Source organism: Agrilus planipennis, unplaced genomic scaffold (assembly GCF_000699045.2).
Source record: "Agrilus planipennis isolate EAB-ADULT unplaced genomic scaffold, Apla_2.0 scaffold220, whole genome shotgun sequence".
Classification (NCBI taxonomy): Eukaryota; Metazoa; Arthropoda; class Insecta; order Coleoptera; family Buprestidae; genus Agrilus; species Agrilus planipennis.
In genome coordinates, this window is record NW_020439189.1 from 428,316 (window position 1) to 441,575 (window position 13,260).

Consider the following 13,260-nt stretch of genomic DNA (forward strand, 5'->3'; position numbering starts at 1 on the left):
ATTTTATTATTTTTTTCTGAAAAAGAACTACAAATATGTTCTAAAATGCTTTATTTTCCAAAAAATTGCTTTTTTCCAAACAATGAACCAAATAGTTCATTTTTAGCTTCATCAGTAATCAATTCTTCATCTATTGGGGCCATAAAATTGACTAATTTAGAATGAACAGTGTATCTCACTTTTCTTCCTTTTGTAGCTCTTGTATCAACTTTTCTTTTCATTTTGCTTCTTAAATTTTGTAAATGAATCCATCGCTGTCCTAATTGTGTAGGATTATTTACATCTGCAGACTTATATTCAATCAACTCCCTTAACAAGTGATAATAAAAGTCATCGTCATCAAAAATGTTATTATTATATTCATCTGCAACTTGTGATTGATTACTTTCTTCTAAATTTGGAATTATATCTTTTTCCATAGGTTTAAAACCCAAAATTTCATATTTAGATTTCTTCAGCTGACTTCTCTTAATTAATTTCTCTCGATCCATCAAAATGTGTTGAATTTGGTCAACAACTGAATAAACTGGAACTATATGCTTTACAGAAGCTATTTTAGTTTTCTCATTCCACTTTTGTATAACGGCATTTCGATAGTTCCTATATAACTCATGTGTTTTACTGATTTCTTTTTCATAATCACCCAGTTTCATTTTTTTTCTAGGACTTTCTTCTTGTTCTTCATCACTGTTTTCAAAATGCTCATCTTCAGTATCACTAGGAATTTCTTCATCACCATCTTCAGTTTGTACAATTTGTTTTTTCTTCTTATCTAAATTATTAGTTTCAGGATACTGCTTTAATAAAACTTTTTGTAATTGTAATAGTTTATCTAATGTTTTAATTATTGTATTTTTTGTATCTGAAACTTTATTTGCAAAGTCAGATCCACTTTGCTGTTTGATTTCTTCAAAATGATCTTTCTGAGGCATCTTGTTTGATGCTATCAAACATTTTTGCATTTGAATTCTTAACTCCATTAAACTTTCCCAGATGTTTAATTGATTACAAACACTTGTTCCTTTTGAAACTTGAGTTTTCATATTAATATCATTAATATGCTTAAAGTTACTTTTACTTTCATCTTCAGATACTTCACTTTTGTTGTCTTCAGTTTCAGAATCTTGGTCTTCTTCTTCACTGTCTTCATCAATTGAAGTTTGTTCTTCAAAGCTTTCCTCACTTATTTCTTTATTGTCATCTAAAACAAAACAATACTGTTTACATTTATTATTCTTTTTTCAATAGGTACTTACCATTTAAATCCTCTGAACCACTAAAACTAGATTCATTTTCAATGTTCTTTCTACTACTTTTAGTTCCTGTGTAACGTTTATCAACATCTTCTAGAAAGTTGAAACTCTGTCTAATTTTGCCCAGTTTTTCACCGATATTTTCATTTTTATCTTCATCTTCAAAAACGTTTTCTACTACCTTTGCAACGGTTTCTTCGTTTACGTCATCTTCAGGATCAAAAATTGTGGGTACTGGAGTTAAAATTTCCGCAATTTTTTCTCCGAGACTTTCACGCTCTTTATTTTTTTCCTGCATCTTCCTTATTTCCACTAATTATGTAAATAATAAATGATTTATTCGATTTTATTATTAATCTCTTTGATGTATAACAAATATCCAACAAAAACATGTGTTGTGGTCATCATAGATTAATGAAATACATAGATAATAGATACACAAAGGGTATATACTGTTATAAATCCGTTTGTAGATCTATTATCTATGGCATAGATATTCACTTGGAATATTAGAGGTTATGTAGGGTTATGTAGGTTATATGTATAGCTGTCTACAAGATAGTGAAAAATTCATAAATACCTCTGAAATGGACAGTGTTTTACCAGGCTTCGAAAATTTGGATACGTTTAAAGTTTCCGAAGACCTACAAAATGATACGGTTAAAAAAAAATCTAAGAAAGGTGGAGGATTTCAAACAATGGGTTTAAGTTTTAACGTTTTAAAAGGAATAACAAAACGTGGTTATAAAGTACCAACACCAATTCAACGAAAAGTAATATGCACAATTATTAATGTTTCAAACAGTTCATATTAAATTTTACAGTCTATACCGCTCGTAATGGAAGGACGCGATGTTGTTGCTATGGCTCGAACTGGAAGTGGTAAAACAGCATGTTTCTTAATTCCTCTCTTTGAAAAACTTAAAATGCGAATTGCTAAAGCAGGTGCCAGAGCACTTATACTTTCACCTACAAGGGAGCTAGTTTTACAAGTAAGGGGGGTATACAAAATTATAAATTGTTAATATACATAAGTGTTTGTTGTAGACGTTTAAATTTATTAAAGAACTGGGAAAATTTACTGGATTAAAAGCAGCAGTTGTCCTAGGAGGAGATTCAATGGAAGAACAATTTTCGTCTATTCATGGTAATCCAGATGTTATAGTAGCTACTCCAGGCAGATTTTTACATGTCTGCATAGAGATGGATCTAAAATTAAAAAGTATTGAATATGTTGTATTTGATGAAGCAGACAGACTATTTGAAATGGGATTTGGAGAACAGCTTACTGAGATTGTTAACAGGTAAATTTTTATATGTATTTTTTCAAAGTAATTTAAATAATTTCATTTTATCAAAAATGATACGATTAGAGGTATCATTTGGTATTTATATATTTTTATTTTTTTTATAGTCTTACATTTGTTAAAATTTAAAAGTAGGTAATTCATTAAATTCAAAATATTCTACAATTCTCTCTTGGTTTCGTTGTAAATTAGATGTATTAATAAGAGTTCTGATAATTTGATAATAACAAATCTTTGAAATAATACTATGCATTAAAAGTACATGTATTATGTAGATTACCAGATTCGAGACAAACTGTTCTTTTTTCTGCTACACTTCCTAAAGTACTTGTGGATTTTGCAAAAGCTGGCTTGAGTGATCCTGTGTTAATAAGGTATTTTACTTTTTTTTTTCTTTTCTTTATTTTAATTTTTTTGTAACATTAATTTAAATCTGAATGTATTGATTTCAGATTGGATGTTGAATCAAAACTACCCACTGAGTTGAAGTTACTATTTTTAATTGTACGTCCTGAGGAAAAAGTTGCAGCTCTACTTATGTTACTGAAAAGTCATATTGATAGTAAACAACAAACAGTTGTTTTTGTTGCAACAAAACACCATGTTGAATATTTACATTCGGTACTATTTTTTTTATCCATTATTTAATACAAAATCACTTTTAATTTTAATTCACAATTTTTCATTATTTTATTCATAGATACTAGATTATTGTGGCATAAGTAACACGTATATCTATTCAAACTTGGATCCATCAGCTAGAAAAATTCACGCAGCAAAATTTACAACAGGAAAAGTTAAGGTTTTAGTTGTAACAGATGTTGCTGCTAGAGGAATTGATATACCCCAGCTAGATAATGTAATTAACTTTAACTTTCCTGCAAAATCAAAACTTTTTGTGCATCGAGTCGGTAAGAACGTTATTGTTGAAATATATATTTGGTCTATTTTTTTAAAAGCTCTCTTGTTTAAGGTCGTTGTGCACGAGCTGGCAGAACCGGAACTGCCTATTCATTAGTAACACCAGATGAGTATGCATATCTTTTAGATTTGCACCTCTTTTTGGGACGTCCGCTGATATTGGCGGGACCAAATAGTACCCTCAATGAAACTGTCGTTGGGAAAATGCCCCAGGGTATTATAGAAGAACAGTTTAGTCTGCTGGTTACTCTCCACGAAACTCACGTTGATTTGGTACTTAATCTTTATTTAACATTTCTGCTTGTTAACATTTCTTTGGCGTTTAAATTTTTGAAACTGTTTATTTTATGGTTGTCATTTCCATTAAAATATTTTTTCACGTTTCATTATCCTATTTTTGTCTTTTTAGGTGAGTATGAGTAATGTTTGTGAAAATGCTTATAAACAATACATAAGATCAAGACCTCTCTCATCTGCCGATAGTAATCGTAGAGTGAAGGAAATGCCTTTTGCATCTTGCGGCATTCATCCAGTATTCAAAAATGAAACTGGAGAATTGGAAGCTGACAGGGAATTATTACTGGGACAAATGAAAAACTACAGGCCACCCGGGGTAACGTATTTTTTATTCCTAAACATTTTCCTGTTAAATTAACTAGTTGAAAATTCTGTTTGTAGACAATTTTCGAAATTTGCGGTAAAAACAAATCGGTTGATTATATTACAATGAAAAACAAAAGAGCTGTACATAAGAGTGTAATTGAATCTTTTCATGAAAAAACTAAAGAAAAGGAAAAATTAAAACCGACTTTCGACGAAAGCAAAAAAGCAGATCTTACCGTTAGTGATAATCACGATATAGAAGAAACGTTTAAAACAGTTGTTTTACCAAAAAAACGAAAAATCGAAGAAATTTATAAAAAGAAAACGAAAAAGGTCAAGGATGAAGAACATTTTATTCCATACGTCCCTCCAGACAGACATACTGAGGAAGGGTAAGAATGGAATGAATTATTTAGTATAAAATTAATCGTTTTTGTATTTTTTTTAAGACTGGCCATAAATAATTTTCAAAAAGATGCAATAAAAGCACAGTTTGACTTAATAGGTGATTCTTCTGAAATGTTACAATCCTCTAAAAATCAAATAAGGTGGGACCGTAAAAAGAAGAAAATGGTAGCAGTAAATCCTGTAAGTGTTTTTTCAGGTTTTATATGTATTAGAAAAATTTCACCAATAGAATTACAGTTCTTTATTTTATTTAATTTTGATAAGTTAATTTATATGTCCATTGATTTAAAAGCATTTTTAACTATTTTTTTTGTTCATATGCATTTTTATTTACGAACTCATGCAGGGAAATCTTTGGTAAAAAGCGAAAAATTATTCGACCTAAAGGAAGACCAGAGTAATAGTAAACATTTTCTGTTTATATTTCACAGATAAACATTTTTAGTGGTCTTTTTTCTAGTTATTTTTACAATTGTATTTTTCAGAATCCGAAAGCTGGTAAAATAAAAACAGAATCAGGAGCTTGGATACCTTCGAGTTATAAAAGCGACCGATACGCTCAGTGGAAAGAAAAAACGAAAGCTGCAGAACAGGAGGAAGATAGTGAAGATGATGAACAGAAAAAGCAAATAAGTTAGATTAATGTTTGTTTAATTTTTATTACGTTAACTACTTTTTATTTTTTGTTGCAGATAAATTTAAAAATATTAAAACCCATTGGGCCAGGCACAATGAAAAAGTAATGACGAAACAAAGAAAATCGGAATTAAAAACGACAGAACAAATCCTTAAAGCGAGAAAGATTGCAGAAAAGAAAAAGATGCGCCAAAAGAAGAAATTTAAGAAATCAAAAACAAAGCATCGTTGAGTTGTAAGTTTTATACATATATTAATTAAACCAATAAAAGCTTTACAGCGATTTAGAGAACAAATCCGATATCGTTGCTCCTTCCACATTAATTTTACTTTTTGGCGCTGTAATATTTAGTTTCGGACCATTAGTATTTTCCCCTGTTAAAATCAAATTATCATTTTCTTTTAACAGGGTCATTTGAAGATTGTCATTCAACCGAATGTCTTGTCCAACAATTTTTAAAGATATAGTCTGTTGACAACTTTCAAATAGTTTAAGGTTCAGTTCTCCTTCTTCATCCACAATTATTTTAGAATCAGCCTCTATCCTGGAAAGCTGAATATTTGCTTTACCTTCTTTTAAAATTGCTTCTAATACTCCATCAAAACGAACTAAAATAAAAATTCAAGTTCTATTACAACTATAAAAAAGTTTTTTCAATAATTTAAACTGACGATAAGTTAGTTAATTGAGTGATTTACATACTTAAATTTAATTCTCCTTTTGATTTAATATGAACTTTACAGTTCTTATGGGCATTTAGTAAATGAAGTGGTCCTGTCTCTGAGGAAAAGAAACTGTCTTTAAAGTAGGTTGATTCTGTACGAATATGTCCATTTACAGTACTTGCAATTAAATTAATTCCTTGAAGCTTATTGGCTGTTATACTCTAAAAGTCATAATAAACATATAAATTCATTATGAACAAAAATGAGTATTATTAAAACTTCAAATTATCTAGTAAACTTCTTACACCAAAATTACCCGTCGTTAAGGATGTGTCAGAAGCTTGCAGCACTTTCTTGCAAATTATATTTCCTGCTTCACTGTGAAGTTCAATTTTTTGACAATAACAATTTTCAACTGAAATATCACCGCTTTTTGTACCTAAAAGTACATGATCTCCTTGAAAATTGGAAATATGAATGTTTCCAGTAGAAACAGTAGCTTGAACATCTGTAATGAGATGATACTATTATTCTTTTTAAGTTAGGATTAAGTTTTAACTTTCTTGTTCATACTTGCTTTAACTGGAGCTTCAATATTACAAATAAGTTCAGTACAGTCACTACAGTTATTACTTGTAATTGTAATTACATCATTATCTAATTTGCATTCAGGGATATCGATATTTTTGGGATCAGGACTTATAAAATTAACAAACACTTTATCAGCATTTATATATTTATGGACATCTAAAGGTATGATGTTTAGGTGAAAACCTCCTTGTATATTTAGGTGACAAAAGGGAATAACAGAAAATTCAGTATTGAATATCGTATGATAGTTCTGCGATGAATATTTTCTAATATTATGTAGAATATTTATATTTTTCACAGTGTTTCGGATTAAATGAAATGCAGACCTAAAAGTCAGTTATTAAAATATAAAGTTAAAAATGTAATACGGGACATTCAAGTGCGTACATAATTATTTGGATAATCAAGCCGTTTTGATGAATTGAACAATTCACAAATAAAGTTAAACTTTGTAAGGAATCATGGAATTTATTCTTTATTTTGATATTTTTGACGTAAAACATAACCTTTACATTTCTTTTTAAAAATAGATTGAAAAATATGGTTTGTTACCAATATGTACTTAAGTATAAATGGTTGCCTATCGTAAACAGCAAAAATTATGTATACAGGGTGTTTCGTAATTACAAAATTTAATTTCTTGAATAAAGAATTGATCCTTTGGTGAATTTAAAAATGTTATTAATATTTTAGTTACATTTTTAGCGTAATGATAAATTATTTTCAAATATTTACCAGAGTNGACAGTTAATTAATGAATTTTTGAGTATATGGATGCATAAATAATGAAATAACTGTGATGAATTTCACGGACCGGAAAAAGTTCAAGAGGGGCCACGAGTTAGACAAAATATCTTTATCTGAAACTTTTTTCTAAAACAGTTTTAAAATACACATATAGAATTAAAAGCAATTTCAAATGCGCTCTGAACTAGTGGCGAGTTGAGATTCGGACATAGGGATATTCTACTACTTGCAATCATCAAAAAGGGCGGCATTATCTTTTGAAAAGCATAACGTACAATTTTCTTACATTACAATCCTCTATTTTTGCCAATTGCAAAACTTTTTATAAGCACATTAATTTATATAAATCTATTAATTTCAGCGTCTTAGGAGAAGTTACAAGTGTAAGGCAATATCTTAGTAAACGATTGTGTGAATTTAATAGTATATAAAACTGTACTTTTGATATCAAATTATCAGAATGAGTGAGAAACAAATTAATTTACGATTAATTGCTAATCACGTAATAAGTGCCAATAATTGCCATATGTATGTGAAGATACAAACCATTAGTTAATTTTTCTTTTGGGAATATCATAGACACTAAAGAATCATTATCGTGGTTTCCTTTTTTTTTTTAATAATTGCTCCAAATCTGATACAATTTGAATAATTTTTATATTTTTACCTTTTTCTGTATTTCATATTAAATACTTCGGTCAGTACATCAAGTGCCATCTTCCGGAAAATTCCTCAACAAATGTTTTCTTAATGTTTAAAAATCATAAACGTTACAGTAACCCATAGCATAAAATAGATTACATAACCTATGACAGATTATAAACAAACAAATTGTTTAGTTCGGTTAACCTAGTAGTAAATAATTAGTTGTGTTAAAATAGTTATTTCTCTGTTTTGTAAAACTGGATAAAAATTTATTAATACATTATTCGAAAGCCGAAAAATAATGCTTTAATTTTTATCAGTTAAAAAGAGGTTCAGTAGCAGGGATTGCCACGTTACAAGTTTTTGAGGTTAACTCCATAAAGAATTGATGAAAAATGAACTTAACATAAGTGTATAATAGGTGTATCTGTACCAACAAAATAATGAGTATCGTCCTACATAATACAATATATTTCCTCCTAGTTGTTGCAAGAATTATTTCAACTTTTTTACCACAGACAGGTTACATTCACCCAGATGAATTCTTTCAAACATTTGAAGTTCTAGCCGGTTAGTATCCTTTTGTTATAAACTGAAATATAATCGGTTGTTAATTTTTCATTAATATTTTTAGGGAAATTCCTAAATGTTGATATAAATAAGCCATGGGAATTCAATACAACATTTCCCATTCGAAGTATGTTTACCCCTTACATTATGGTTGGGACAGGATTTAAGTTTTTACAGACAATTAATTACTTTTCAGAGGCATGGTTTGCTATTTCATTAATTACCCCTTACTTCACTTTAATTATTCCACGTCTAGTAATATGTCTCTTTTCTCTCATCAATGATTTTTGCCTTTTTAAAATATGTGTAACCAATAATGAGAAATATCAATCCCGGCTGATTATTCTTGCTAGTTCATATGTAATGACTGTATATGGAACCAGGACATTTACTAACACTATTGAACTAATCCTTTTCTCACTTTTATTATATTATGTATCTGAAAGCATGATTTTTTCTAATATAGTTGTGAAACAAACTGAATATTTGCATATGCGTCATCGAAAGGCAAAAACAGCAGCTGAAAAGGCAAAATTTCATAAATTAAAACTTCTACTGCCAAATTTCTCTTTTCGAAATTGTTTTATAGTTGCAACAATTACAGTTGTGGGCTTCTTTAATCGACCAACATTTATCGCCTTTGCAGCTGGTCCTGTATTCTTTTGGTTGTACAGAGGGATGGGATCAAAGCCTGTTATTTCCTTACATTTCAATATTAGGATTTTAATATTTGCCTTGTGCACCCTTCCGTCATTTATATTCCTGATAATATTTGATTCTTTTTATTATGGCTATATATCATGGGGCGAAATCGGAATGATGGACGTTTCAATAAATAGTTTCGTCGTTACCCCTTTAAATTTCATAAAGTACAATGCAGATAACAAAAATTTAGCACAACATGGACTACATCCACGCTATTTGCATATGCTATGTAACATTCCACTTCTTTTTAATGTATTAGGATTCCTGGCATTTTATGAGATTTTAGTAGCTCTCAAAAGGTAATTAAATGTTTTCGTACTTCTGAGTTAAATTTGCACTTGATTGTATGGTTATTTTAGTTAAAAGTTACCACCTGCTACGCTTAATTTTTTTAATGTATTTTGTGATTCATTTTTTTTAATACAATTAACTTTGTTTTACAGAATATATGAAGCTCGTCTAAATCATTTGCCGCAAATTAAAACGATAAAGGCACTTATGACTGCGAGTACCTTAATAGCATTGGCTATTTTTTCTGTTATTCCACACCAAGAAGCTCGGTTTTTGATTCCACTACTACTTCCATTAGTGTATTTACACGGTCCTAGTATACTAAAGGAGCCAGAACTTGCTATAATCGAAAAACATGAAAATAAAAAATTAAACAAAAGTTCACCCAAGAAGAAAAAATCGTCACATTCATTGCTAAAAATCTGGATTTTTACTAACTTAGTATGTTTTATATTCTTTGGTTTAATACATCAAGGAGGTGTCGTTCAAGTGCCTCTAAGTTTTAATGAAATGTTGAAAAAACCATTGACACAGTACCATTTGCTTACGTGTTACACTTATAATATTCCTTACTCGTTGTTTCTTCAGAAACCTCGTCGTTCATTCTCGTTTACGGATTTTAAAGAAATAAGTTATCGAAAAGTGTATTTGCACGAACTCGGTTCCGTAAGTTATTCCACTGTTGCAGAAGCTTTAGTACACGTTCACAATCACTGCCTTCGCAGTCAAGGAAAATATGTTCAGGACTGCAAATTTTTTGTTCTTTGGCCTACAGGTCTGGAAAGTTTTTTCTTACAAACGATCGAAAACGTTATCAACACTAAAATTAGAAAAGTACGCCTTTTTTATCCTCATTTCAGTGTTGAGGCATTGGAATATTTTGATATGTATTGCTTAGATTCGTTGCCACCTAAAGAGTGTGAAAAAGAAATGATTTTACCTACTTACAACTATCTCATCAAGTTTTCGCAATTTTTCAGTCTCTCTCTTTATGAAGTTACATTCGCGCAGGATATAGAGGCTGAATGAAATGCAATTTAAAAATTAGTTTTTTTGTTTTTAGTATTCAACGATTTAGTCTGTGATACTTTACATTGCCATGTTTTTTAATTTATTGTAAACACGTAAAAATGTATTTAATTAAAATGATGTTTATTCATTTTTAGCCAAACATAAATTCCTAATTGTTACATTAATTTTAACTCTTATCGTTAATAAAAATATTAACTTGTAGGATGTACCACGTTTTATTCAATATTTAAGTACCTTTTATGTATTTACCGTGAAAGGCTAAATGTTGACTAATTAGTAGAACTACGATAAATATTTGTGCAAAAAAGTATATTTTGAGTATAAAATAAAAAATAAACAAAGTTATCACCTTAGCGTACAATAAGTTTACAGATTTTTTACAAAACATCTAAAAATTGTAATCAACAGACTTAATTAAATCTTAAAACTATTACCTAACTCGATATTTTGTACTGTTTCAATGTTGGTGCTAAAATCATGCAAACTATGGCAGTGAAAGTCCGCTGGCTTGTACTTCTTGCATCTTCTTCTTCATATACATATCTAAATGAGCATAGTCCAGAACAATGTTCCGTACAACCTCATGAAACACATCAGACCAATGCCGATCAAGTTGTCTTAATTTATAAACGGCACTACAAGTGTCTTGTAACATTTTTCCCATATGAGCTTTACTATTTTGTCTCAGTAAAAGATCTTCCTGAAAAATTCAAATTTTCTTTGATAGTATTCTTAAGAAAATTAATATACAATGGAAGTCTCTTAAATGCAGCTTACATGGGTTGGTGAATTCTTTTTCCATTGTAATGCCTCTTTACTAACGACGCTTTTCAATGCTGGATCAATTGATTGAAGCCACTTTTTTGCATTCTGTCCCTGTGTTCGACTCAGATCTAAATGCAACCTGTTTAAAAGTGGCTCCAATAGTATATCTGGTAAGGACCATAAGACAAGATCACTAAGACTTTGATATTCCTCATTGGCTTCCTTTATTTCTTCTTCAGAAACCTAAAAGAAACAACAACTTAACTTCTTTCTGTAATAAGAATATTTATTACATGAGTGCATCATACTTCACATTATGTACCTCTTTATCATTAATCTTTTTCAATCCCCAATGCACTAGCCTAAATACTGCGTAACTTCTCCAAAGTTTTTGTGTAATAGGATTCCCGTCACTGTGAATAAAAAGTGAGACAAATCCTTGTATTTCCGCTAACGCATTCAACTGCCCTAAACAGTGTATATTTGTTTCTTTGAAAACGAAATTTTCAATATTTGGAAACCGCTGTTTCAGTTTCCCAAAAATACCGACAATTGAATTAAAATTAGAATAATTAAAGTTAACTGTTGTTACATCCCTGGCTTTGGAAACGTTCCATTGCTTTTCTATAAATCTCAGAGCTCCTTGACCGAAAATATTAAGATGACGACCACAAATTTCTATAAGATAGTCTCCACCTAAAGCAAATAAGAAGGTTTATGATTGAAAGCAAATTTTACATATAAGCGGCTTTGTATTGATTATTTTTTTCCCTATNTAGAACAAGTTTTAGTTCGTCCCTGTATATTCGTTTATACTAAAACATAAAATATATAGAAAATAAGCTTGATAATTTTTTAAGATCGCAAGAAATGCTATTTTTACAGTGGCTATTAATAAAATCTATTACTCTGCAGTAAGCTAAATTAGTCCTAAAATCGATTTTATCAAAGCCAAAAAATAAGAAATATTTACAAAAAATCAATACTTACATCGCTGCGGCTTTTCAATGTCGATCTTTTTGGTCTCAAAAGCACATCTTTAAAATCTAATTTAATTTCATTTACAATGTTTGGCATTTTAGTATCACTCCTATATACAATTCACAAGCCTTTTGTAATTGACCACTTTAGTAGCTAAGTTAGGAAATAATTTACCTAAAAAAAAATAATGGTATTTCTACAACTACTAAATTACTTAATAGTAATTTATTCTTTAATCAAAACTCTACAGTTTGAACAATTGTTATGTGCTATGTAGTAAATAAAATGTTATATACCTGCTGCAGCTATTTTACGGACTGTTACGTATATACGTATACATCTCTAAAAGACCGCACATCTATCGCTCAATATCACATGATATACATATGTACATACATATATTATTTTATGATTTGACCTAAAATAAACGCACAAGTAACATGAATACCTTGCATGTACAATATTTTTACTTAATTTTATCTTTTTACGCTTTTTTAATTATTCGTTCTTTTATACAGACATTACATAATCGGTAATATGAACAATGCCATTCTTTTGTCTGTCTATTGAATATATTAAACAGTTTATTCTTTCAAGTAAAAAGATAATACTTGAAAAGAATATGTAATAAGAGCTATTGCAAAATTATTCTGAAAGCAAAATTTTATATTAAAAAACGTACAGATACATACAAAACTATTGCAATTTTTAAAAGTATGCAAAGAATTTTTTATTTTTTTGTAGGCAGGCTTATTATCTATTTATAATAGCTCAACAAATGAAATTTACAATTGTTAGTATTAAGATAGTATAATTCCAAAAGATGATGTAAGTATAATTAAAATAATAATTAATAGTTTTAAAAAAAATAAGCGCGCCTATTACGAATCATGGAGATGTCGGCTCGAAAACGACTGAAGTGGATACGCTATATTTATGTGGCCTTATAAAGTGCATTTAATTTTAAACAGTGATAGTATTAAAATAAGTCTATTATATGTTTTTCTGTACATTTCTTATAGTTTTACAGTTTTTCTACATTATTTTTTGAAAAACAAATTGACCTGCACAGCAGTGTAAATTATGTTACTGCAACCAACATAACACTGAACTAGGTTCTTGGCCTAATCAAGATCTAT

General features: G+C 29.5%; 4 protein-coding genes across 4 annotated transcripts; 2 read left to right on the forward strand and 2 right to left on the reverse strand.

The window, feature by feature from the left end:
* Positions 1–36: 36 nt before the first annotated feature.
* LOC112905503 (protein AATF-like) lies at positions 37–1,667 on the reverse strand. The gene is made up of 2 exons (XM_025978070.1): positions 1,257–1,667; positions 37–1,201 (listed from the first exon to the last, which is right to left on the reverse strand). Exons 1-2 carry the CDS (start codon positions 1,549–1,551, stop codon positions 51–53), a joined length of 1,446 nt encoding a protein of 481 aa, XP_025833855.1. The 5' UTR covers positions 1,552–1,667; the 3' UTR covers positions 37–50.
* Positions 1,668–1,754: 87 nt separating this feature from the next.
* On the forward strand, positions 1,755–5,424 carry LOC108739182 (ATP-dependent RNA helicase DDX54). Its single transcript, XM_025978063.1, has 12 exons — positions 1,755–2,026; positions 2,078–2,245; positions 2,301–2,557; positions 2,836–2,934; positions 3,013–3,181; positions 3,261–3,471; positions 3,534–3,754; positions 3,891–4,094; positions 4,160–4,476; positions 4,534–4,672; positions 4,978–5,125; positions 5,185–5,424. Exons 1-12 carry the CDS (start codon positions 1,793–1,795, stop codon positions 5,358–5,360), a joined length of 2,343 nt encoding a protein of 780 aa, XP_025833848.1. The 5' UTR covers positions 1,755–1,792; the 3' UTR covers positions 5,361–5,424.
* LOC108739181 lies at positions 5,357–6,916 on the reverse strand. Its single transcript, XM_018472955.1, has 5 exons — positions 6,773–6,916; positions 6,368–6,711; positions 6,100–6,302; positions 5,832–6,015; positions 5,357–5,737 (listed from the first exon to the last, which is right to left on the reverse strand). Exons 1-5 carry the CDS (start codon positions 6,886–6,888, stop codon positions 5,403–5,405), a joined length of 1,182 nt encoding a protein of 393 aa, XP_018328457.1. The 5' UTR covers positions 6,889–6,916; the 3' UTR covers positions 5,357–5,402.
* Positions 6,917–7,955: 1,039 nt separating this feature from the next.
* On the forward strand, positions 7,956–10,537 carry LOC108739180 (GPI mannosyltransferase 4). Its single transcript, XM_018472953.2, has 3 exons — positions 7,956–8,347; positions 8,412–9,351; positions 9,496–10,537. The coding sequence occupies exons 1-3, from the start codon at positions 8,221–8,223 to the stop codon at positions 10,370–10,372; spliced, it is 1,944 nt and encodes a 647-aa protein (XP_018328455.1). The 5' UTR covers positions 7,956–8,220; the 3' UTR covers positions 10,373–10,537.
* Positions 10,538–13,260: the final 2,723 nt, after the last annotated feature.

Coding starts and splice junctions, on each gene's coding strand:
- LOC108739182 (XM_025978063.1), top strand. CDS start 1,793: ATGTATAGCTGTCTACAAGATAGTGAAAAATTCATAAATACCTCTGAA. Junction 2,246..2,300: donor CAAGGGAGCTAGTTTTACAA/GTAAGGGGGGTA, acceptor TGTTTGTTGTAG/ACGTTTAAATTTATTAAAGA. Junction 5,126..5,184: donor TGAACAGAAAAAGCAAATAA/GTTAGATTAATG, acceptor TTTTTGTTGCAG/ATAAATTTAAAAATATTAAA.
- LOC108739180 (XM_018472953.2), top strand. CDS start 8,221: ATGAGTATCGTCCTACATAATACAATATATTTCCTCCTAGTTGTTGCA. Junction 8,348..8,411: donor AACATTTGAAGTTCTAGCCG/GTTAGTATCCTT, acceptor TAATATTTTTAG/GGAAATTCCTAAATGTTGAT. Junction 9,352..9,495: donor ATTTTAGTAGCTCTCAAAAG/GTAATTAAATGT, acceptor TTTGTTTTACAG/AATATATGAAGCTCGTCTAA.
- LOC112905503 (XM_025978070.1), bottom strand. CDS start 1,551: ATGCAGGAAAAAAATAAAGAGCGTGAAAGTCTCGGAGAAAAAATTGCG. Junction 1,202..1,256: donor TGGTTCAGAGGATTTAAATG/GTAAGTACCTAT, acceptor GTTTTGTTTTAG/ATGACAATAAAGAAATAAGT.
- LOC108739181 (XM_018472955.1), bottom strand. CDS start 6,888: ATGTTTTACGTCAAAAATATCAAAATAAAGAATAAATTCCATGATTCC. Junction 6,303..6,367: donor TGAAGCTCCAGTTAAAGCAA/GTATGAACAAGA, acceptor ATCTCATTACAG/ATGTTCAAGCTACTGTTTCT. Junction 6,016..6,099: donor TAACGACGGGTAATTTTGGT/GTAAGAAGTTTA, acceptor TATGACTTTTAG/AGTATAACAGCCAATAAGCT.